This window comes from Trichechus manatus, unplaced genomic scaffold (assembly GCF_000243295.1).
Source record: "Trichechus manatus latirostris isolate Lorelei unplaced genomic scaffold, TriManLat1.0 scaffold00007, whole genome shotgun sequence".
Lineage (NCBI taxonomy): Eukaryota > Metazoa > Chordata > Mammalia > Sirenia > Trichechidae > Trichechus > Trichechus manatus.
Genome location: NW_004443943.1, coordinates 19378272 through 19403301, shown reverse-complemented (window position 1 = coordinate 19403301; position 25030 = coordinate 19378272). Strand labels below are relative to the sequence as shown.

Below are 25030 nucleotides of genomic sequence, written 5' to 3'. Positions count from 1 at the left end.
TTACAACACATAAGGAGATCACATATAATCTCATCATAGTTATAGAGTATACAACACATAAGGAAATCACATCAGATAGTACAATCATACAATACTGGGAATCATGACCCAGCCAAGCTGACAGATATTTTTGGGGGACACAATTCAATTCATGACATTCCTGTTGATAGAGGCCCACATAATTCTTGGGGTTTCTTCGTTTTTTAAATCCTTTTATCTGATTTTTCCTCAAATAAGTTGATGTCAAGTGCTTTATCTTGAATCTCACTAAGTCTGACTTCCATTGCCTGAATTCTTCTCCTGCGACTTTCTATTGAGTTGTCTAATTCTGACATTTTATTGTTAATCTTATAGATTTCTGATTGCTGTCTCTCTATGGATTCTTGCAGCCTGTTAAATTTGTCATTATGCTCTTCTCTAATCTTTTAAATTTCCTCTATTGTGTGTTCTGCGTTTTGTTTAATTTCCTTCCTAATTTCTTAAAGAGTTCTGTATGTTAATCTTTTGTATTCTGCCTCCAGTAATTCCAAGAAATTTTCCTCCTCTGGAAAATTTCTAGATTCTTTATTTTGGTAGCTTGCTGAAGCCATCATGGTTTGCCTCTTTATGTGATTTGATATTGACTGTTGTCTCTGAGCCATCAATAAGTTATTGTATTTATTTTATGTTTGCTTATGGTGTCCTAGCTTCTTGTTTTGTTTTGGTATGCCCAAGTGGGCTGTTTGTATGAGCTAGTTTGATTATTGGCAACTTAGAGCTCTAATGTCCTGTCACCAGGTGGTTAGCTCTGTTACTAGGTATGTGAGCTCAGAAGTCTACCCACTCTTCCTGTACGGATTCAGCTCAGGTGCCCAGGTAGATAGCCACCAAGTGTGTGGTGTAGGCTCTCACTTACAGTCTTACACAGGCATGGGTGATTGGTGTAGGCACAGGCATCTGGCTGCAGCAGGGGGACACACTCTGAGCAAGGCAGGGGGCTGACAGCCACCCCCGAGTGTCCAGGAGGGTGTGTCCCTGTTCCCTAGAGCATGTAGGTGGGTGGGTTTTGCAGTCAGACAATGAGCACCTAATGCTGTTGGCTGTAAGGACTGGGAGGCCCCTCTTATTCATGGGCCCCTATCACAGATGGCTAGGTGGAGTGGGTAGAGTCACCAGTCCTCAGGCCTCTGATGTGGGTAGGTGAAGACCCTGCTTAATGGGCAGAGCAGTGTCAGATATCAAGAACCTGCCACTTCACAGCTGAAACAGTTGAAGTTAGAGTTCCGGTATATACCCTGTTGTACTGCGGTACTGAGGGCCTGCACTCTTGAGATGGGCCCACAGAAGTCTGTGCGGGGGAGAATGCACTCAAAGTCCGTGGATCCCTTATGCCTGTGCCTAGGCAAAGGAGCTGTGCCTACCGTAGCTTCCTTGTTTAGGGGAGCTGGCAGTTTATTTTTCCCCCTCTTAATTTGTTTACTGTCCAAGGCAGGGAGAACGGCTCCAGGTGTGTGACAGATCCTACTTCCGGCCCAGGGGACTCAGCAATTGCTGAAGCCGGTCTGGGACCCAGTGCAGAGCAGGTAGTGGGGAGGTAAATGGGAGAGAGGTTTTTCCCTAAGGGGGGTGTTTTTGATCCGTGCAGTAAGCCGTACTCAATTACTTATCTTTCGCGGATGAGTGCTGCTTCTCACTGGTTCTGGGTGGCCGTGTCGACTCTCTGGCTCTGGGTCTCTCCCAGTGCAGAGAACGCGCCTTCTGAGGACTGCCGCTAGCCTGCCTCACTGCTCATCCATAAGCTGCTCAGGCCTGAAGGGCTCAGGCTCTCACCGGGTCAAGTCTGGCAACTCCTCGCTGCTTCCGAACCATCTGTCTCTCCCTTGCCACTCAGTCCGGTTCCTCAACTCTGCCTTTGATGTTCAGGGCCCCTAGATTGCCATATATAATTGAATCATTTGCTTTTTCTGGTCTTTGTTGTAAGAGGGTCCACCGGAAGCGTCTGACTACTCCGCCATCTTGGCCCTGCCCCCTGACATTACTAATGTCTTGTTCTCTCTACAGTTCTATCCCAGTGGGTCCGGTGTGATATAGTGGAAAAGTCACTCTGCATAGTAGTCAGAAGACTTGAGTTATAGCCCTGGTGGCATAGTAGTTAGGAGCTATGGCTGCTAACCAACAGATTGGCGATTTGAATCCACTAGGCACTCCTTGGAAACCCTATGGGGCAGTTCTACCCTGTCTATAGGGTTGTTATGAGTCAGAATCGACTTGACGGCAACGGGTTAGCATGGGTTGGTTTTGTGATCTTGAGCAGGTTACTTTGCATGGGTCTCTTTTTTACTGGTGATTAGACTAAGCAGCTTCAAAGATCTCTCTTAGTCCTAAGAAGTTTTGATTTCTAAACAACATTAACTCCTACTGGCATACACTTCCTTCATTTTCCTTGTACTAAACGGCCCCTATGTTCTCACTTTGTGTTGTTTTTATTTTAGAAGTCTGACTATAAAGCAGGTGGCTTTGGGCCCATAGGCCAGGGATGTGGCTCGCAGATATGTTTTGTAGTACAGGCTTATGAACGAGTTCCGTTCCTAAATCTGTCTTTAATTGAATTTGTATGTAGGTCTGAACCGTTAGGTACGGTTTGTTTCTAAGTTCAGTTGGTCAAATTGTTTGCTTTAGCATATAGAGTACCTTTCTGTGCATAAAAAACATTAAAGAGACACTTCCAAATACTGTAAAACATCTTTTACAGAATAATACAGTAATAATAATAATAACGTTTTGATGCACATTGCAAAGTAGTGCCCGTTTGTTATTACAAACCATTGTATATATTTCTAATTTTTACTATAGCAGGCTTTATGAGAGTTGGTTCGTAACTTTAGGTTGTGTGTAAGTTGAACGTTTGTAACCCAGGGACTGCCTGTGCTGTAGTTAATTTTTCAGTGTTAACCAGCACTTAAAAATCCTGAGAGTTCAATCCCTTCTGAAAAAATGGGAAGATCTGGTAACACTGGGCCTACATTCCTGCCTGGCAGTGCTTGGCTGGAGCTGAGTAATGATTACTCCCCTTTCAGATGGGGCATGTATTCCTCTCACTGCAGTCCACCTAAGTCTCCTTTGCTCATTTACATTACCTTTTTGGCTTTGTAAGCGTTTAAATTAGTGACTCTTGCTATAAAATGATTGGAGGAAATCTTTGTTTTTAGATTTTAGTCATACTGAATGTTTTTGGTAAGAGTAAAAATGAAACAAAATACCCATATAAATTGCTCTGAAACTACAGAAATGATTGTGTTATCAGGACTACCTCCTGCTCCATTTATAGTTTAAAAAGAATTACCACATCATCTTATTTGATCCTTATGTTAACTATGTGAGAGTGACAGAGAGATGAAAAGTCTACAGCTCTTAATAAGGTTAGTTCAGAAAGCTCTGTTGGGCTTTGTTATCTGGAACCTGGGTGAGGATGAAGGAGTGAGGATAGGTGGGTGTGGAAGAGTGTGTTAGACTTATTTCTAGGAAATTAGGTAGAGCTATCAGCCTAGGCTAGGTGAGCATGCATAAAAGGAGTAGCAAGTCACTTCTTCCAATCTCTGAGACATCTCTAGAGACTGATCAACAGGAAGAGAGTAGGAAAGGAGGACAGGTTAGTATACTACTATGTCGAGAATGCCTACGCAAAGGCATTCCTCTGTGAATATAACAAATTATGGATAATATTGTGAAGAATGGGAAGTCCAGAACACCTAACTGTGCTCACGAGGAGCTCGTACATAGACCAGGAGGCAGTCGTTCCAACAGAATAAGGGGACACTGCGTGGTTTAAAATCAAGAAAGTGTGTGTGAGGGTTGTATCCTTTCACCATACTTATTCAGTCTGTATCCTGAGCAAATAATCTGAGAAATTGGACTATACGAAGAAGAAAGTGGCATCAAAATTGGAGGAATGCTCATTAACAAACTGCGATATGCAGATGACACAACCTTGCTTGGTAAAAGCTAAGAGGATTTGAAGCACTTACTGATGAAGATCAAAGACCACAGCCTTCAGTATGGATTACACCTCAACATAAAGAAAACAAATATCCTCACAACTGAACCAATAAACAACATCATGATAAACAGAAAAGATTGAAGATGTCAAGGATTTCATTTTACTTGGATCCACAATCAATGCCCATGGAAGCAACAGCCAAGAAATCAACATATTGTATTGGGCAAATCTGTTGCAAAAGACCTCTTTAAAGTGTTCAAAAGCAAAGATGTCACTTTGAGGACTAAGGTGTGCCTGACTCAAGCCATGATATTTTCAGTTGCCTCATATGCATGCGAAAGCTGGACAATGAATAAGGCAGACTGAAGAAGAATTAATGCATTTGAATTATGGTGTTGGCGAAGAATATTGAATATACCATGGACTGCCAGAAGAACAAACAAATTTGTTTTGGAAGAAGTACAGCCAGAATGCCCCTTAGAAGCAAGGATGGCGAGACTTTGTCTCACATACTTGGACATTTATCAGGAGGGACCAGTGCCTGCAGAAGGACATCATGCTTGGTAAAGTAGAGGGGTAGCGAAAAAGAAGAAGACCGTCAACAAGATGGATTGACACAGTGGCTGCAACAGTAGGCTCAAACATAGCAATGATTGTGAGGATGGCGCAGGACTGGGCAGTGTTTTCGTTCTGTTGTACGTAGGGTTCCTGTGGGTTGGAATTGACTCAACAGCACCTGACAGCAACAGCAACAATGTGTCAAGATGATGGGCATAATGAAATGGAGTGGGAAAGACTAAGAGAGCCATTTAGAGTGAGATGACTACACTGGGGTCTCTGGTAGGTTAGGTTGTGCAAATAAGGCAGATGGGAAAGTACTGTTCTTAGAAGATGAGTAAACAAGACCAGTGAGCCAGAGATACGTGGTTAAAACACTATTGGGAAAAGCAATTAGTGGAAATTTTATTTATATGTGTGTGTGTATTATTTTCTTTTTGTAACAGCTTTATTGATACCATACAATTCACCCATTTAAAGTGCAACATTCAGTGGCTTTTAGTATATTCACAGAGTTGTGCAACCATCACCACAATCAATTTTAAAGATTTTCATCATCCACAAAGTAAACCCTGTACCCATTAGCATTACTTCCCATCTTCCCATTCTCTCATCCCCTGGCAACCACTGGTTTACTTTTCTATCTATGGATTCACCTGTTCTGGACCTTTTATATAAATGGAATCGTGCAATATGTGGTCTTTTGTTTCTGGCTTCTTTCACTTGCAATGCTTTCAAGATTCATTCATGTTGTAGTTATGTGTCAGTACATTATTTCTTTTTTATTGCCAAATAGTATTCCATTGTATTAATATAACACATTTTACTTAGCCATTCATCAGTTGATGGACATTTGGGTTGCTTCTACTTCTTGGCTATTATGAATAATGCTGCTGTGAACATTCATGTACAAGTTTTTATGTGGACATATGTTTTAATTTCTCTTGGGAATATACCTGGGAGTGGAATTGCTGGGTCATAATGGTAACTATTATAACTTTTTGAGGAACTGCCAAACTGTTTTCCAAAGCAGTTTAACCATTTTACTCCATTCCTACCAGAAGTGTATGAGAGTTCCATTTTTTCCGCATTTTGCCACCACTTGTTGTTACATGTTTTTGAGGGAGCAATGATAGTTCAGTAGTAAAATTCTTTCCTTACATGTAGGAGACCTGGGTTCAATTCCTAGCCAGTACACCTCAATCACAGCTCCCACTACTCTGTTAGTGGAAGCTTGTGTGTTGCTATGATGCTGAACAGGCTTCAGCAGAGCTTCCAAACTAAGATAGACTACGAAGAAAGGCCTGGTGATCTATTTCTAAAAAATCAACCAATGAAAACTCAGTGGATTACAATGGTCTGATCCCTTGTGCATGATGTCACCATGAGTCAGAGGCTAACTCGATGGCAGCTAACAAGTGGGAGCGAAGTGTGCTATCTTATTGTAGTTTTGATTTGCATTTCCCTGTTGACTAATGAAGTTGAGTATCTTTTCATGTGCTTATTGGACATTTGTTTATCTTCTTTGGAGAAATGTCTGTTCAGATCCTTTGCCCAGTTTTTGATTTAGTTGTCTTTATTATTGAGTTGTAGGAGTTCTTTATATATTCTAGTTAAGCCTGATGCCACTGAGTTGATTTCTGACTCATAGTGACCCTATAGGACAGAGTAGAACTGCCCCACAGAGTTTCCAAGGCTGTAAGTCTTTATGGAAGCAGACTGCTACATCTTTGTCCTGTGGAGCAGCTGGTGGGTTTGAACCACCGACCTCTAGGTTAGCAGCCAAGCGCTTCACCACTGCACCACCAGGACTCTTCTAGATACAAGTCTTTTATCAGCTATATGCTTTCCAAATATTTTCTCACATTCTAATGCAGTGATTAAGCGTTCGGCTGCTAACCAAAAGGTCAGCAGCTGGAATCCACCAGCTGCTTGTTGGAAATCCTATGGGACAGTTCTACTCTGTCCTGCGGGGTCGCCATGAGTCAGAATTGACTTGATGGCAGTGGGTTTTATGGGTTGCCTTTTCACTTTATTGATGGTGTTCTTTTAAGGACATAGTTTTCAATTTTAATGAAATTCAGTTCATCTTTTTTATTTTTAATTAGTTGTGCTTTTAGTGTCTTAGCTAAGAAACTAATGCCTCATCCATGATCACAAAGATTACCTTTATGTTTTCTTTTGAAAGTTATATTGTTTTAGCTCTTACATTTAGGTGTTTGATCCATTTTGAGTTAATTTTGTATATGGTGTGAGGTAAGGGTCCAGCTTCATTGTTTTGCATGTGGATATTTAGTTTTCTCAGCACTATTTGTTGAAAAGACTATTCTTTCCCCAGTGAATTGTTTCAGCACCGTTGTCAGAAATCAACTGACCATAAAAGTAAGGATTTACCTCTGAAACTCTCAGTGTATTCCGTTAATCCAGATGTCTGTCCTTAGGCCAGTACCACAATGTTTTGATTGCTATAGCCTTGGGGTAAGTTTGGAAATCAGGAAGTATGTGTCCTCCAACTTTGTTCTTCTTTTCAAGGTTGTTTTGACTGTTCTGGATCCCTTGAGTTTCCATACAAATTTTAGGATCAGCTTGTCAATTTCTATAGAGAAACCACATGGGATTTTGATCAACGTGGAGAATATTGCCGTCTTAAAAATATTCACTCTTCCAGTTTATAAGCGTGGAATTCTTTCCATTTATTTAGATCTTTTTTTAGTTTCTTTTAACGATGTTTTGTCATTTTTAAGGTTTTGCACTTCTTTTGTTAAATTCCTCCCTGAGTATTCCTTTTGAAGCTATTGTAAATGAAATTATTTTTTAATTGTGTTTTAGATTTGTTTGTTGCTACTGTATAGAAATACAGTTGATACTTGTATATTGATATTGAATCCTTGCTGAACTTGTTTATCAGTTCTAATAGTTTTTTGTGGATTCCTTAGGATTTTCTGTATACAAGATCATCTGCAAAGAGATAGTTTTACTTCTTCCTGCCTGATTTAGAGGGCTTTATTTCATTTTCTTGGCTAATTAGCCTGGCTAGAAACCCCAGTATCATATTGAATAGCGGAGTAGCAAGAGTGGATATCCTTGCCTTTTTCCTGATCCTGGGGGAAAACATTCAGTCTTTCACCTTTAAGTATGGCGTGCTAGCTGTGGTTGTTTTTTTTTTTTTCTTTTTTTAATATTTTATTGTATTTTTGGTGAAAATATACACAGCACAACTAGTTTGAATTCAACATTTTGTACACATAATATTCACTGACATAGGTTACGTTCTTCTGTTTGTGTCCACATTCTTATTATTTCCGTTCTGGTTGTTCCACTCCCATTAATTTAGTCTCAGTGCCCCCCAAACTTCTCAACTATGTTTTAGAGTAACTGTTGTCCATTTGGTCTCATATGAATAATTTTTAAAAGAGCACAGTTCTCAAGGATGAAATTCTTTACTTTTTGAGCTAACCTGCTATTTAGTTAAAAGGTACTTTCAGGGGATAGTTTCTGTTCAAGGTTTAAAGAGTATCTCAGGGCAATAGTCTTGGGAATTCTTCCAGTCTCAATGGGTCCAGTGAGTTTGGATTCTTTGAGAATTTGAGGTTCTGTGCCTCATTTTTTCCCCTTTCTTTCAGAATTCATCTATTATGACCCTGATAGAACGTTCTGTGGTGATAACCAGGCACCATCTAGTTCTTCCGGTCTCAAGGAAGAGGGGGCCGTGGTTCATGGAGACAATTAGTTCTATATTCCAGTTCCTTCTCTGATTCTTAAATTTTCTTCATTTTCTATTTCTGCAGATGAATAGAGACCAATAGTTGTATCTTAGAGGGCTGCTCACAAGCTTTTAAGACCCCAGATGCCACTCACCAAACTAGGATGTAGAACATAAACTTTATTAGCTGTGAGTTTTTTGTAGCTGCTCTTTATCAGGTTGCGGAAGTAACCTTCTATTCCTAGTTGTTGAGTGTTTTTATCATAAATGGGTGTGGAGACATATTTTTGAAATAATCTCATACTTACTGAAAAGTTGCAAGTAGAGTACAAAGAATTTTTTTCTGAACCATTTGACAGTAAGTTTCCAATTTGATGCCCTATTGTCCCCTAATTCTTTAGTGTGATACTCTATAAACAAAGACATTGTCTTATGTAATCACAATATAAATATCAAAATCAGGAAATTGAAATTGGTACATTACTACTATTTGAACCTCAGATCCCATTGAAATTCCACCAGTTGTCCCAATAATATCCTTTCCATGAAAGGATTCAGTTCAGAATGTGTGTTGCCTTTGTTGCCTTTGTTGCCTTTACTTGTTTTGTCTCTTTAGTCTCCTCAGACTGGAACAGTTCCATAATCTTGCCATTTGTGACCTTGATGCTTTTGAAATTTACAGACCAGTTACTTTGTAGCATGTCCTTTACTTTGGGTTTGTCTGATTATTCCTCATGATTAAATGCAGGTTACGCGTCTTTGGCAGGAATATCACAGAAGGGTAGCTATCTATGTTCTTCTCATTGCATTCTATCAGGTGGCGCCTAGTTTTGATTTGTCCTTTACTGATGATACCCACTTTGATCTCTTTAAGATAGTTCTTGTTAGGCTTCATTGTAAAGTTACTCTTTTTTCTTTTGTTATGATTATCTTTTGAGGAGGTGCTTTAAAAATATGTAAATACAATGTTCTTCATCAAATTTTCAGTTCATTCATTTGTATCAGAAAGGACTTATGGTGTCCTATTTTATGTAAAGGGTTTTAATCTATTACTACCGTTATTTATTTTGGTGCTTAAATTGTCCCAGATATGGGCAGTGAGAGCTCTTTCAGGCTGGCTTCTACATCCTTTTGACATGTCCTCATTATTCTTTGAGCAGTTTGTTCCAGGCTTATCTTGTACTTTGTCTGCCCCAGCCCTGAAATCAACCATTTCTCCAAGGAGCCTTGGTTCCTTTTACTGGAGAATAAAATTGAGAATCCAAGTTCTGGGTGCTAGGTATATTCATTGCTATTTTAGGAGTGGGGAATGTGCTCCCAGTCTTTGTTAGTGAACAGAGCTAGGAAATACATGTGTACATAAAAGTACATATTATATATATGTATATGAATACATATGTATATATGTATGTGAGTATAAATATACACACGACCACATATTTCTATTTATATTTAATTCTATATCTGCACATATATATTGAAAACCTTGAGTTCACACATATCTCTCTAATTCCAATCCAAAATTTATAAGTTCGTTTTAGCTTTTTTTCCTTTCCATATTTGTAATTCCTTTCCCTGACAGTGAGGACTCTGTTTCTCATTTTCCTTAATATATGTACTTATTTGATCCATCCCCCTAAATGTAACCAATATCCCATCACTCTTGCCAGCCCCTTCCCTTTAAGGTACTTCTCAGGCTCTGACATCCCTTGCCAGGCTACCTTCATGAGCACTTGTTCTCTTCATTTTGTTTGAACTTAGATGCACTGCTTGGGCTTTAGAACCCACATACTGGGCCACCAAGGGACAAGGGTACCCTCCTCACCTCCCTTAGTAATGGGGATCTCTTTTAGCCTTTATTTTAAATCCCCTTAAAATTTGTAAATAGAGCTGGTAGAAAAGGGGATGGATAACCATGTACTCAAAAACAGTATCTTGCCATTCCCTCAGTGTGTTCTGGTTGGTGGCTGTAAAACAGGTGCTGTGAGGGATGGGGACTCTTAAGTACAGAGTGGCTCTTGAATTTAAATTTATAACCATTTATGTGGGAAAAAGTATATATGTATAAAGAGATTTTCTAAGAGGAGATATATAACAGTGTGTTTATCTCTGGAGGGTGGAATCTAGGTAATTTGTATTTTCTTCCTTTTTTCTTTTTTTTTTACATTATCTGCATCTAGCATAGGAAACTTTCTTTTTTTATACAAGTAATTATAAAATCGGACAAATAAAAAGAAAACAAGTGCTTCAAATTCCCAGGTCAGAGAACTTTTGCTTAATAGTACTGGGGTAAGGAACAAAAAATACTAAAATAGTATGTGTCCTTCTTCTTGGGAAAGCCTTTGGTAAGCACTTAGTTTTTTCTGCCTTTGGCCTTTAGTAGCATAGAATCCTGGCACTGGATATCATCTCCAATGTAGTATAGATATCCCTCTGCATTAACTTTTGTTTGTGGAGGGTGTGGAGGGACCTAGGTGCTGATGTAGTTTTAATTTTTAAAAAAGTTTTTAATTTGAACTGATCTTAGAGTTATAGAAAAGTTACAAAAATCGTATAAATGGTTCTCTTATATCCCTCAGCCACTTCCCCTAATGTTAACATCTTATATAATTATAGTTATCAAAAACAAAAAATTACTTCCTTTCCCTAGTTGAGAAAAATCTTGGAGGAGATACTTTGGGATTATGCAAATCCTGTTTTGCCTCAAACTTTTTAGCATCTACCGGTAGATCTTGTCTGCAACATTGATTACTGGGTGTCTTAGCTACCTGGTGCTGTTATTAAAAAAAAAAAAAAAAAAAAGCCACAAGGGAGTGGCTTTAAAGAACTGAAATTTATTGTCTCAGAGTTTTGAGATTATGTATTACATTACTTTTAAACTATATTTATCAGAACACTGAGAGTCTTGTATCACTGCCTCTCTTGAACCAGAGTACATCAGTTTTATGAATTAGAGTTACATAAGATTTAAATGGAAGAAAGACTGCCTCATCTGTAAAAAACAGTTTGAGAACCACATAATGAAGTAGCCTCTACTTGAATACACGGCAGCTATAGTGCTTCTGATTTGACCTAGACAGTGAAGACTATTCTAATTGTTAGCTTGTTTCCATAACCATCAAGTGTTCTCCTTACAACTCCCATCAATAATCTGGAATATCTCTAGCCATTAGAGAAATGCAGGTCAAAACCATAATGAGATACCATCTCACCCTGGCATTAATGGCACGAATCAAAAAAACTAAAATAACAAATGTTGGAGAGGCTGCAGGGGTACTGGAACTCTTATGCACTGCTGGTGGGAATGCAAAATGATACCACCGTTTTGGAAAACAATATGGCACTTCCTTAGAAAGCTAGAAATAGAAATACCATATGATCCAGCAATCCCACTTTTAAGAATATATCCTAGAGAAATAAGAGTTGTCACACAAATAGACATATATATGCACACCCATGTTCATTGTAGCATTGTTCACAATAGCAAAAAGATGGAAACAACCTAAGTGCCCATCAATAGATGAATGAGTAAACAAACTATGGTACATACACACAATGGAGTATTACACAATGATAAAGAACAATGATGAATCCGTGAAGCATCTCATAACATGGATGAATCTGGAGGGCATTATACTGAGTGAAATAAGTCAGTCCCAGAAGTTCAAATATTGTATGAGACCGCTACTGTAAAAACTCATGAAAAGGTTTACACACAAAAAGAAACAATCTTTGATGGTAACGAGGGAGGAGAGGGGTGGGAATGGAAAAACACTAAATAGACGATAAGTAAGTGCTAACTTTGGTGAAGGGTAAGACAGTACACAATACTGGGGAAGCCAGCACAGCTTATTCAAGGCAAGGTCATGGAAGCTCCAAAGACACATCCAAACTCCCTAAGGGACCTAACTGCTGCGCTGAGGGCTGTGAGGACCATGGTCTCAGGGAACATCTAGCTCAACTGGCATAACATAGTTTATAAAGAAAATGTACTTTGGGAAGTAGTGTCTGGGGTCTTAAAAGCCTGTGAGCGGCCATCTAAGATACTCCACTGGTCTCACCCCTTCAGGAGCAAGGGAGAATGAAGTAAACTAAAGATACAAGGGAAAGATTAATCCAAAGGACTAATGGATCACAACTACCACAGCCTCCACCAGATGAGTCCAGTACAACCAGATGGTGCCCGGCTACCACCATTGAGTGCTCTGACAGAGATCACAATAGAGGGTCCCGAACAGAGCTGGAGAAAAATGTAGAACAAAATTCTAACTCACAAAAAAAGACCAGACTTAGTGGCCTGCCAGAGATTGGAGAAACCCCGAGAGTATGGCCCCCGGACACCTTTAGCTCAGTAATTATGTCACTCCTGAGGTTCGCCCTTCAGCCAAAGATTAGACAGGCCCATAAAACAAAACGAGACTAACGGGGCACACCAGCCCAGGGGCAAGGACTAGAAGGCAGGAGGGGACAGGAAAGATGGTAATAAGGAACCCAGGGTCAAGAAGGGAGAGTATTGACATGTTGTGGGTTTGTTAACCAATGTCATAAAACGGTATGTGTACTAACTGTCTAATGAGAAGCTAGTTTGTTCTGTAAACCTTCTTCTAAAGGACAATAAAAAATAATAATCTGGAATACCTGAACATTACTTATATTGGTTGGTCATAGTGTTATGGAAGAAACCATTCTGATACACATCCATGTGGGACTGGATGAGAATGTAGATCATTATTCCTTGGCTTGCATTGCTACTGGAATTCTGGAGCCACATTGCCTGGACTAGAATCCTGGCTCTGTCACTTGCCTACTGTGTAACCTGACACCTGTTACTTCTCCTCTTCAAGCCTCTGTTTCCTCATCAGGAAAATGGGGACAATAATAGTACCTAACTCTCAGGTTTGTGGTGAGAATTAAGTGAGGAAATGTATGTGTAAAACACCCACTTATCACTGTCTCTAGCATATAGTAAGTGTTCAGTAAGTGTGAGCTAATAATAATAATGCTGCCATTACTGTGAAGAGGAGCAAGTGTTATGTATTTATTTATTTCTGGATGGAGTAGCAAGGGTATAATTTCAAACTTGTAGGCAGGTAGCTACATAGAAGACTGGGGGTGACTTTTCTTCAAAGTTTATATCTAAATAAACAGAATAGCATGTGTGGGAAAGAGTCAGAATCTAGGCTACTTCCTAAACTATCTGAAGTTCTTAACCTATGTGTAGAAATAAATAAAATGGAGTCCAAAATTGATAGCAACATGTTGCCAAACTATATCAGGTCAGCAAGTGAGTGAGGAAGTAGGTTTTGGATTAGGCTGTGGGTTCTATTCTATTGTCTGCTTAAATCTTTCACTCCACACCACAAACCATTTAAAACTTCTTTACGAGATTGCCCCAGTTGTGAGCCAGCAATCTGGCTTTTGTGTCTCTCTGTGTGTGTCTGTGTGTGTATTAGGGGAAAGTTTACAGAGCAAATTAGATTACCATTGGATAGTTTGTACATAAAGTATTTCATGGCCTTGGCTTCATTCCCCACAGTGTGTCAGCACTCTCCCCATTTCCGCCCTGGGTTCCCCATTTCCTTTTGTCCTGATTTTCTACCCCTTCCTGCCTTCTCTTTTTGCTTTTGGGCAAATATTGCCCTTTTGATCTTGTATAATCGTTTGTTTTAAGGAGCACATTCCTCTCAGGTATTACTGTTTATCCGCTTGTCTGTCAAACTGGATTCTTAAGGGAACCAAATAGTCAGCAAGAACAGTGGATGGGAATGGAATCCAGATTTTTCTTTTTTTCAGTCAGCCCTTTTATGCTGGGGTGTAGCCCATCTAAGTTAACAACAAAAACAACAATAACAAAAAATGTTCAGTTTGGGCTTATAAATTTAGTAAGCAAAGCCTAGTATATTCAAGTCCAGAATTGAAGAAAGGGTATCTTCTCAAAGATTCTGTACTGTACAGAAGAGTATAGTATACTCTTATAGGTAACCATAATCAAAATTGTGACTCAAATTGTGAATATCTTTCTAGAGATTTGTCATCTCTGTACAGAAGATGAACTTGGTGGAGTGGTTAAAAACACGGTGCTTTGGTGTCTAGAGACTTGGGCTTGAATCCTAATTCTTCTATTTAATGCCTGTATGGCCCTCACCAAATAATTTTTCTAAGCTTTAATTTTCCCATCCAAGAAAAATAGGAATAATAGGATCTATCTAACGGGTTCATTGAGGAATAATTCCTGTAAAGAGTTTATGCTGTGCAAGATAATTGACTGGGCATTTAGTAAGGGTCTGTCCTGCTGCACTGGCTGTTGAGGCTGATCCCTTCACTGTGCACTAGATTCTTACTCAAGGACAAGTTTTCTGCAGAGTTCCTCCCCTCTTCCCTTACCATCGTTTATTCCCCTTGTCTTCATTTAAGCTTTTCCTGGTTTGGATTAAAAAAAAAAAAATAAGTAGGAGTTTATTATAGATTTCTGTATTTTGAAGAGACTATCTCTTGCATTTATTTTAAGTGGATAGAATAGATTGCAGTGGTTCTCATCTATTATTTTTGAGTAATAAAGTCGGAACGGTAAACCAAGTTCTTTCATCCTCGGCACTGTTGACATCTTGGGCTAGATAATTCTTTGTTGTGGGAGACTGTCCTGTGCATTGTGGAGCCGTTGTGGTGTAGCAGTTAAGAGCTCGACTGCTAACCAAAAGGTCAGCAGTTCAAATCCACTAACCACTCCTTGGAAACCCTATGGGGCAGTTCTACTCTGACCTATAGGGTCACTATGAGTCGGAACCGATTTGATGGCACCTAACAACAACATCCTGTGCATTGTAGGATGCTTAGCAACATTCCTGGCCTCTACTTCCTAGGTATCAGTAGCATCCTTCAGTTGTGACAGTCAAAAATGTCACCCAAACCAAACCCGATAAGCCATCTAGTTGATTCCGACTAATAGTGACCCTATAGGACAGAGTAGAACTGCCGTATAGGGTTTCCAAGGATTCGAACTGGTGGATTCGAACTGCCAATCTTTTGGTTAACAGCTAAACTCTTAACTACTTACCATTGAGAGCCACTGACTATAAACCTTGGCTCACTTACAATAGCTATAAAGGGATAGTTATTTACCGGTTTTTCTGATAGGTCTTATAAAGTACCTCCTATTACCAACTGTGCAGTGAGTGTTTTTGACCTCTGGAGATGACAATATACAGCTGGAATGTGCATTACTGTGTGTTAAGAATGCTTGTAATAGCATGGTGGTTATCAGAGTGATAATTGAGAGAATTGGTTATAAATTGATAATCCCTCCTAGCCTGTGATACAAATTATTCTTTAGAGATCATAACAAGGATCTTTGGGCCGTCCTTGCTTTTCTGGGATCGTGGAGCATCTACAAGGAAAATTACCCATCTGTAAAATTAATCCTGAGTTTGAAGAAATGTTAACTTTACACAGTATTGTTTCTGTTTTGTTTTAAAATAAAGAACTGTCTAATTCAAATCCTGGGTTAGAAGTTGTTGTTTGATTTAAATGTTGAAAATTGTTGAGAGAAGTATTTATTTATTCAAAGTTTAATCATTTTATATTTATTTGGATTATGTCTAGTGCTTGCCACTCTTAATTGGTTGCTGGGAGTGTCAAGCTTTGTTTTTAAATTCTTTTACAATCTTAATGGGGGTCCAAAGTAAGTAATTACTGAAAGCTAGTTTTAAAATCATATAATGAATAACTACTTGAGTTGAAAGATTTGATATACTTTATTATTAACTTCGTTAAGTCAGCTAGTGCTATACTTAACATGGACCTCCTGCTTCCTGTAGTTGGTATATCATTAACAGAAATAATTGTTCAGGACACACCTGAAAAGGTTTAGATAATTATCACATTAATTGAACTATTATTTCTTAGTGAGCCTTCTTAGTTTAGCACCTGTTTGGTATGGATAGCTACTTCCCAGTATCCAAGTGTTACCATTTCCAGGATGACTTTTGGTGGTTGAGATGTGTAGTCTTGAGTAATTAATGTTATCTTTCTTCCCCTTTTATTTTACTATATTTTACAAAACTTTTTATTGAAATATATGTTCAGCTTGATAAATTTTTACAAACTAAACAAACTTGTATAACCAGTACCTAGATCATGAAACAGAACATGACCAGCACCCCCAGAAGCTCCCCTCAGACTCCCTTCTATTCACGGCCCTTCTCCCTAAGAGTCATCGCTATCCTGACATAACAGAGCAGATTGATTTACCTCCTCCTACACTTTATATAAAGGGAAGGATACAGTATTTACTTTTTCATTCAACATTATGTTAGTGAGATTCATCATTGTGCTTTGTTCTACATTTTTCATTTCCATTGCTGTATAGTTTTCCATTGTGTTATTATACTACAGTTTATCTCTTCACTGTTGATAGAGATTTGATCATTTGCAGTTTGGGCTATTATGAATAGTGTTGCTATGGAATATATAAATGCATTTATTTGGAGTCTATATCTAATACTGGAATTGCCCTGTTGGTGCAGTGGTTAAGCGTTTGGCTGCTAACCAAAGGGTTGACAGTTCGAATCCACAAGCTGCTCCTTGGAAACCCTATAGGACAGTTCTACTCTGTCCTGTAGGGTCACTATGAGTCAGAATCAACTCGATGGCAACAGGTTTGGTTTTGGTTTATTGTCAGCTTTAAAGGAGTTCCCTAATTGATGCAAATAGTTAAGTGCTCAACTGCTAGCCGAAAGGTTGGTAGTTCAAACCCACCTAGAGATGCCTTGGAAGATAGGCCTGGTGATCTGCTTCCAGAAGGTCACAACCTTGAAAATCCTATGGAGCACAGGTCTGCTCTGCAACACATGGGGTCACCATGAGTCCTAATTGACTCGACGACAACTAACAACAACAACAGTTGTCAGCTTTGGTGGATACTGCCCGTTTTCTAAACCAGTTCACATTCCCACCAGCAGTTTATGAGAGTTTGGTTTGTCTATAGTTTCTCTAACACTTGGTATTTTCTTTTTCATTTTAGCCATTCTGGTAGATACGTAGTGGTATCTCAGAAAATCTCCCGTGGGGAAAATCAGCTGCACATTTGGGGCCTGTTGGGGCTTTTAATCTGTCACACCAACCTTGTGTGACCACTAAAGCCTCACGGGTTTCTTCCTCCCCAGTAAAGTCTCTCTGCTTGGGCCAAGATGCCCAGAATTGGCAAACACAGCCAGAGAAGAAAACAGCTGATAATCACCAGCTCACCTCAGAGGACTCTACGCTCTCTGGAATTCCAGTTCGTCCAGTCCTCATTGCTTCCACACCCCCCAGTATCTTTAAAAATGTGATTTTTGTAATTATCTCGACTTTTTTTGAATGTTGATACTAAAGTATCAGGTTGCCATGGCCTACCATATCCTACCCAGTAGGGGAAGTTGTCAGTGGATTCTTGGGATTTCCTATATGCACAATTGTGTCATCTGTGAATAATGTTAGTTCTTATACATTTTATGTCTCTGTATTTATAAGATTGGTTAGAACTACCAGTACTAAAATGTTGAATAGAAGAGGTGATAGTGGCATCCTTATCTCGTTGCTGATCATGGAGAGGAGAGGAAATGTTGCAGGACATTGCATTGTTTTACCACTGAGTATGATAATTCTGCAGTTTTTGTAGATATTCTTTTTCAGATGAAAGAAGTTCCTTCTATTTCTAGTTTGCTGAAAAAAATTCTTTACATATGAATGGTTGTTGAATTGGTTAGATACTTTTTTGTATCTACCAAGATGATTACATGATTTTTCTCCTTTGTTTCTGTTAATGTGGTGTTAATGTATACTTTTAAAAAATAAGTTGCCCATAATCCCACCATGTCTGCCATAGTAATTATTTTTATATTCCCTTTCACGCATGAGATAATTCTATACAATTGCCATCCCATTCTCTCTTTTTAATCTTGCTCTACATTTAATCCTGCTATGTATTTTCCTTTTTATGAGCAATATGTAGTGGGACAGTATGATAGTTTTCAGCTCATAGATGCCTTTGGCAGACTAAAAGCACTCCTCCAGGCTCCTGCCACTACCTATTTCTGTTTGCTATGGGGAGGAATGAATAAAACTGAAAACTTTAGTGGGAGCATTTCTTTTGACTTACTTTAATTTTTGTTATTTGGGATTGTAAGGGGTAAGACCACCAGTCGTCTGTCAGTTTGTCGTACTATGGTGGCTTGTGTATTAATTACTGTGATGCTGGAAGCTATGCCACTGGTATTTCAAATGCTAGCAGGGTCACCCATGGTGGACAGGTTTTAGTGGAGCTTCCAGACTAAGACAGACTAGGAAGAAGGACCTGGTGATATACTTCAAAAGAAAATAGCCAGTGAAAACCTTGTGAATAGCAGCAAAACATTGTCTGATATAGTGCCAGAAGATGAGCTCTTCAGGTTGGAGGGCACTAAAAATACGACTGGGTAAGATCTGCTTCCTCAAAGTAGAGTTGACCTTAATGACGTGGATGGAATAAAGCTTTTGGGACCTTCATTTGCTGATGTAGCACAATTCAAAATGAGAAGAAACAGCTGTAAACATCCATTAATAATTAGAATGTGGAATGTACTAAGTATGAATCTAGGAAAATTGGAAGTGTCAAAAATGAAATGGAACACTTGAAGATAGATATCCTAAGCAGTAGTGAGCTGAAATGGACTGGTATTGGCCATTTTGAATCAGACAATCATATGGTCTACTGTGCTGGCAATGACAAATCGAAAAGAAACGACATCACATTCAGCATCAAAAAAGAACATTTCAAGATCTATCCTGAAGTACAATGCTGTCACTGCTAGGATAATATCCATAATGCCTCCAAGGAAGACCAGTTAATACAACTGTTACTCGAATTTATGCACTAATCACTAAGGCCAAAGATGAGGAAATTGAAGATTTTTACCAACTTCTGCAGTCTGAAATTGATCAAACATGCAGTCAAGATGCATTGATAATTACTGGTGATTAGAATGCGAAAGTTGGAAACAAGGATCACTAGTTGGAAAAGAATGCCTTGGTGATAGAAACAATGCCGGAGATCACGATAGAATTTTGCAAGACCAATGACGTGTTCATTGGAAGTACCTTTTTTCAACAACAAATGGTGACTGTACACATGGTTGTTGATTATATGCTGTCTCCTGAAATGGATGAATGTCAATCTGTTCTTTTTGGTACAGTGACTGTGTATTCCTCCCATCTTCTTTTGATGCTTCCTGTGTCGTTCAGTATTTTCCCTGTAGAATCCTTCAGTTTTGCAAGTTGAGGCTTGAATTTTTTTCTTCAGTTCTTTCAGCTTGAGAAATGCCGAGTATGTGCTTCCCTTTTGGTTTTCTAACTCCAGTTCTTTGCACATTTCATTGTAATACTTTACTGTGTCTTCTCAAGCCACCCATTGAAATCTTCTGTTCAGCTATTTTACTTCATCATTTCTTCCATTTGCTTTAGCTGCTCTATGTTCAAGAGTCTCTTCTGACATACATTTTGGTCTTTTCTTTCTTTCCTGTCTTTATGCTTTCTTCATGTATGATGTCCTTGGTGTCATTCCATAACCCATCTGGTGTTCGGTCATTATCGTTCAGTGTGTCAAATCTATTCCTGAGATGGTCTCTAAATTCAGGTGGGATATGCTCAAGGTCATGTTTTGGTTCTAAGCTCATATTTTGGCTCTGTTGTACTCAGGGTTGTATTTTGACTTTGTGGTACTGAGGGAAGAAGTACAAGCTGCACTGAAGGCATTGGCAAAAAACAAGACTCCAGGAATTGTTGGCATACCAATTGAGATGTTTCAGCAAAAGGATGCAGCACTGGAGGTGCTCATTTGTCTATGCCAAGAAATTTGGAAGACAGCTACCTGGCCAGCTGACTGGAAGAGATCCATATTTGTGCCCATTCCAAAGAAAGGTGATCCAAAGAATGTCGATATTGTTGAGCAGTATCTTTAATGTCACACGCAAGTAAAATTTTGCTGAATGTCGTTCAAAAGCAGTTGCAGCAGTACACCAACAGGGATCTGCCAGAGGTTCAAGACGGATTCAGAAGACGACGTGGAACAAGATATATCACTGCTGATGTCAGATGGATCTTGGCTGAAAGCAGAGAATACCAGAAAGACGTTTACCCGTGTTTTATTGACTGTGCAAAGGCATTTGACTGTGTAGATCTCAACAAATTATGTATAACATTGCGAAGAATGAGAATTCCAGAACACTTAATTGTGCTCACGAGCTTCATAGACCAAGAGGCAGTGATTCAAACAGAACAAGGGGAAACTGCGTGGTTTAAAGTCAGGAAAGGCGTGCGTCAGGGTTGTATCCTTGCACCATGCTTATTTAATCTGCATACTGAGCAAATAATCCGAGAAGCTAGACTGTATGAAGAAGAATGCGGCATCAAGATTGAAGGAAGACTCGTTAGCAACCTGCAATATGCAGATGACGCAAACTTGTTTGCTGAAAGCGAAGAGGACTTGAAGCACTGAGACTGATGAAGATCAAAGACTACAGCCTTCAGTGTGGATTGCACCTCAACATAAAGAAAACAGAAATCCTCACAACTGGACCAATCAGCAACATCATGATAAACAGAAAATATTGAAGATGCCAAGGATTTCATTTTACTTAGATCCACAATCAATGTCCATGGAAGCAGCAATCAAGAAATTAAACAACGTAGTGCGTTGGGCAGATCTGCTGCAAAAGACCTCTTAAAGTGTTCAACAGCTAAGATGGCAGTTTGAGGACTAAGATGTACCTGACCCAAGCCATGGTGTTTTCAGTTGCCTCATATGCATGCAAAAGCTAGACAATGAATAAGGAAGACCAAAGAAGAACTGACGCCTTTAAATTATGGTGATGGCGAAGACTATTGAATATGCCATGGACTGCCAGAAGAACGAACAAATCTGTCTTGGAAGAAGTACAGCGAGGATGCTCCTTAGAAGCGGGATGGCGAGACTTTGTCTTGTGTACTTTGGACATGTTATCAGGAGGGACCAGTCCCTGGAAAAGGACATTATGCTTGGTAAAGTAGAGGGTCAGTGAAAAAGAGGAAGACCCTCAACAAGATGGATTGACACACTGGCTGCAGCAGTGGGCTCAAACATAGCAACGATTGTGAGGATGTCGCAGGACCAGGCAGTGTTTCATTGTGTTGTACATAGGGTGCTATGGGTCAGAACCAACTCGAGGGCACATAGCAACAAGGAAGGAGAATGGGGTCAGGGAGGGGCTGTAGGGGTGGGGGTGGTAACCAGGCATTTTGGAAGAAGGCAATATATAATTTTCTTAAGCACCACCTCCTGCTCCTCCCCTTCCCCCACTTCCTCTTTCTCTGTATTTCCAGCTTTGCCACAAATCAACTGTGTGACTGCCCTTGGGCGTGTTACTTAACCACTGAGCTTAGTTTCTTCATCTGAGGTTTAGGAGGATGACAGTTGGCAGCTGCTTTAACCTGCCACTTAGAATGGAAAATTAAATGAGCAGTTTATAAAGCATATAGCATTTTTTAAAATGGGGGTAATTGTTAGGATTAGTTTTATACAGGTGGCAGCATCTGTCTTACACTTTTTAACAGCCTGAAGGCTACTTGTGGAAGGAGGATACTTGTGAAATACCCAGGGTTCCCAGACTACAACTGTGAGAAACCTGTAGTTAACTACATGACACCAACTAAAACCCGTCACTCTCGAGTCGATTCCGACTCATAGCGACCCTATAGGACAGAGTAGAACTGCCCCATAGAGTTTCCAAGGAGTGGCTGGTGAATTAAACTGCCGACTTTTTGGTTAGCAGCCAAGCTTTTAACTCTTAAGCACTGAGCCTCCAGGGCTCAAGCTGTGTGACAAGAATAAAATGGAGGTTTTGTTCATTTGCATAAACCTTTATGAAGTCTCTATAAAGTGTTCTGTGTTAAGCTTTTCTATTACATTGCACCCAGTGTAGGAAGATAGAATCCCAAGTTATTTTTAGAATTAACAACCACTGGTATATATGTACCACAACTAAAACAAAATTTACAACAGCACTCTTCAAAATGATACTGCTATAGGATTCCTTTAAATTGTAACCCCTCTCCAGTTCATTTAAGGGTTTGTTTGTTGATCGTAACCTCTTTTACAGAGAGGACCAGGGACAGAGAACAGCTGACATTCAGCCTGGAACAAAGGCAAAGCATCTTGTCATGGGAAACTAGGATTTAATTGGCAGAATTTTAGTTTCTACCTCCCTTTATGATCTAGCTGATGTATGAAATGAAGTATAACTGCCCCTGTAGCTGAAGGATTATTTGTTCAGCATACAGATTTAATAAGTATGGTGAAAGGATACAACCCTGACCCGTACCTTACTTGGATGGCACACGACCAGGCAGTGTTTCATTCTGTTGTACGTAGGGTCACTATGAATTCACACAACTCGACAGCACCTGACAACAACAACCTAATGGAAGGACCATGGGTAGATGGTCCCCAGAGAAGTGTTGTCATTATTTAGGGTAAGTGACATTAATAATACTTGGGAATATGTGGTTTTAAACTGTGTTAATTTATTGAGGCAGCCTAGGGCTCATACCACCCACCACTACCTTGACATTCTCTCCCCCTTCTATGCGGAAGAAAGAATGTTTTGTGGTAAGGTTCTGAACCCATATATTTTGCCTCTGGGCTGCTCCTCCACATTCAGGAGTGCCAGAGGCTTCCACATCTGCTTATGGTTTTGGGAGTGAGTGGGTGGATTCCACAGAAGCGAGGGTTTAATTTGTAATTTAACTATTAGCATGATCACTCAACTGTTCTGTTTATAGGTCATCCATTTCTAAGTCAAAGGAGCCCTGGTAGCGCAATGGTTAAGTGCTCAGCTGCCATCTGAAAGGTCCATGGGAGAAAAGAACCCACCAGCAGCTCCGTGGGAGAAAAGACCTAGTGATCTGCTCCTGTAAAGATTATAGCCTGGGAAATCAAACCCTGTGGGGGCAGTTCTGCTCTATTACATGGGGTTGCTATGAGTTGGAATCCACTTGACGGCACACAGCGATAACATATCTATGTCAGGTGTAACTTGAAATTTGTGAGGGGTTACAGGGGTGACAGGGATCAAAAGTAAAATTTCCCAATCTGCTATTAAATAGGTTATGAGAAGAAAGATGTGAGAAAAAAGACTTCAAAAGGTCATCTGAAGAAAAGATTGTTTGCATAATAAAATCAGTTCTTAGTATGAGAATTTGGAAGTGACCTTCTATTTGGGGGATTTGCTTTTGCAAACTTGTGATTTAGGCCTTTACATGTCTAGATAAAATTTCATGAGCTTTAAGTGGAGGTTCTGGCTGTAGTTCTATGAACACCAAGTTTCTTGCTTTTCTATCATATTCCTCATGCATTTCCTACCTACAGGCCTTTGCTCATGTATTCCTTTCTACTTTAATTGTTCCCTTGCCTTTTATTTTGCATGCTTCTACTCAGCTCCTCCCTCTCCTCCTGGTAGGATTAGGTAGGTGCTCCTTTCATTACTTCCATAGTGCTCTGGGACTTCTTTGTCATCACACTTAAAAGATAATGACATGTCTGTGTCACTAGTCTGGGTTTCTTCAGAGCATGGGCTGTGGCATACTCATCTTTGTAACTAACATGCCTGGTACATTGCCTGGACCTTAATACCTGTGCCATCAGGTTGATTCTGACTCATAGTGACCTTGTAGGACAGAGTAGAACTGTCCCATAGGCAGTTTCCAAGAAGCGGCTGCTGGATTCTAGCTGCCAACCGTTTGGTTAGCAGCCAAGCTCTTAACCACTGCGCTGCCAGGGCTCCTGGACCTTAATAAAACAAAAGAAAAAACCAAACCTCTCGCCGTAGAGTTGATTCCAACTCATAGTGACCCTACAGGACAGGGTAGAACTGTCCCATAGGGTTTCCAAGGAGTGGCTGGTGGGTTCAAACTGCCAGCCTTTTGGTTAGCAGCCATAGCTCTTAACCACTGTGCCATCAGGCCTCCTGACCTTAATAGGCCTCCATAAATTTTTTGGGTATGGGGGGTGGGAGTGGATATGGGACTGGGATTTAAGTGCTGAGTTTTAATTGTAGTTTTTTACTGTATAGTCTTGGGCAAGTCATTTAAGCTCCCCCAGCTTAGTGTTCTCATACTTAAGATGAGGGTTTGGACTAGCCCAGCACCGTACTAGCCCATCTGGGGATCTTGTTAAAATAACAGATTCTGGTTCAGTAGGTTTCTGGTGCCATTTGAGATTGTGCATTTTTAACAAGCTCCCAGGAGCCAGTACTGCCCATCCATGGATACAAAGGACTAGATAACATCTAATGGCTCTTCCAGCTCTTACTTTCTGTGATTATAGTTATTCTTTTTAATCCTAGACAAAATTATTAAATGTGTTATAATTGTTAAACATTTCTCTAGCTTATCAGAGTGCTGAAAATTGACAATTCTATGTCTTATTGTGAAGTTTTCAATGTATGATAATGTCCCTAAAATTTATTGCTCCTAAAATTTTGACTTAACAGGTTAAAGATATCAAATAAATGCCTGGGGAAACATTTGAGTTAGCACTAGCTTGTCATCTAAAATATCAAAATGCTTGCTTGCTCTGGGTTTGGTGCTTATTGGAGAACATTTGCAATAAATAAAATTACTCTTGAAGATTGTATGTTAATGAGGGAGCTTAGATGAGTAGACGTGATCTCATGAGTATAAATACAGAGACAAGCAAGCTGTTGATGAATTCATCATCAGAGGAAGAGTTCCTGATCATTTCCTTC

General features: G+C 39.6%; 1 protein-coding gene across 4 annotated transcripts in view; it reads left to right on the top strand.

Annotated features, from left to right (window-relative positions):
- Positions 1-25030, top strand: part of IDE (insulin degrading enzyme) — a 138218-nt gene that overhangs the window by 28731 nt on the left and 84457 nt on the right. The window contains exon 1 of one of the 4 annotated variants that reach the window (XM_023740027.1): positions 21519-22757. The exons of the other annotated variants lie outside the window; for them this stretch is intronic. Coding sequence (XP_023595795.1) covers positions 22717-22757 — 41 coding nt within the window. The 5' untranslated portion in view covers positions 21519-22716. Of the gene's footprint in view, positions 1-21518; positions 22758-25030 lie in introns of those variants that run through there. 4 annotated transcript variants of the gene reach the window in all.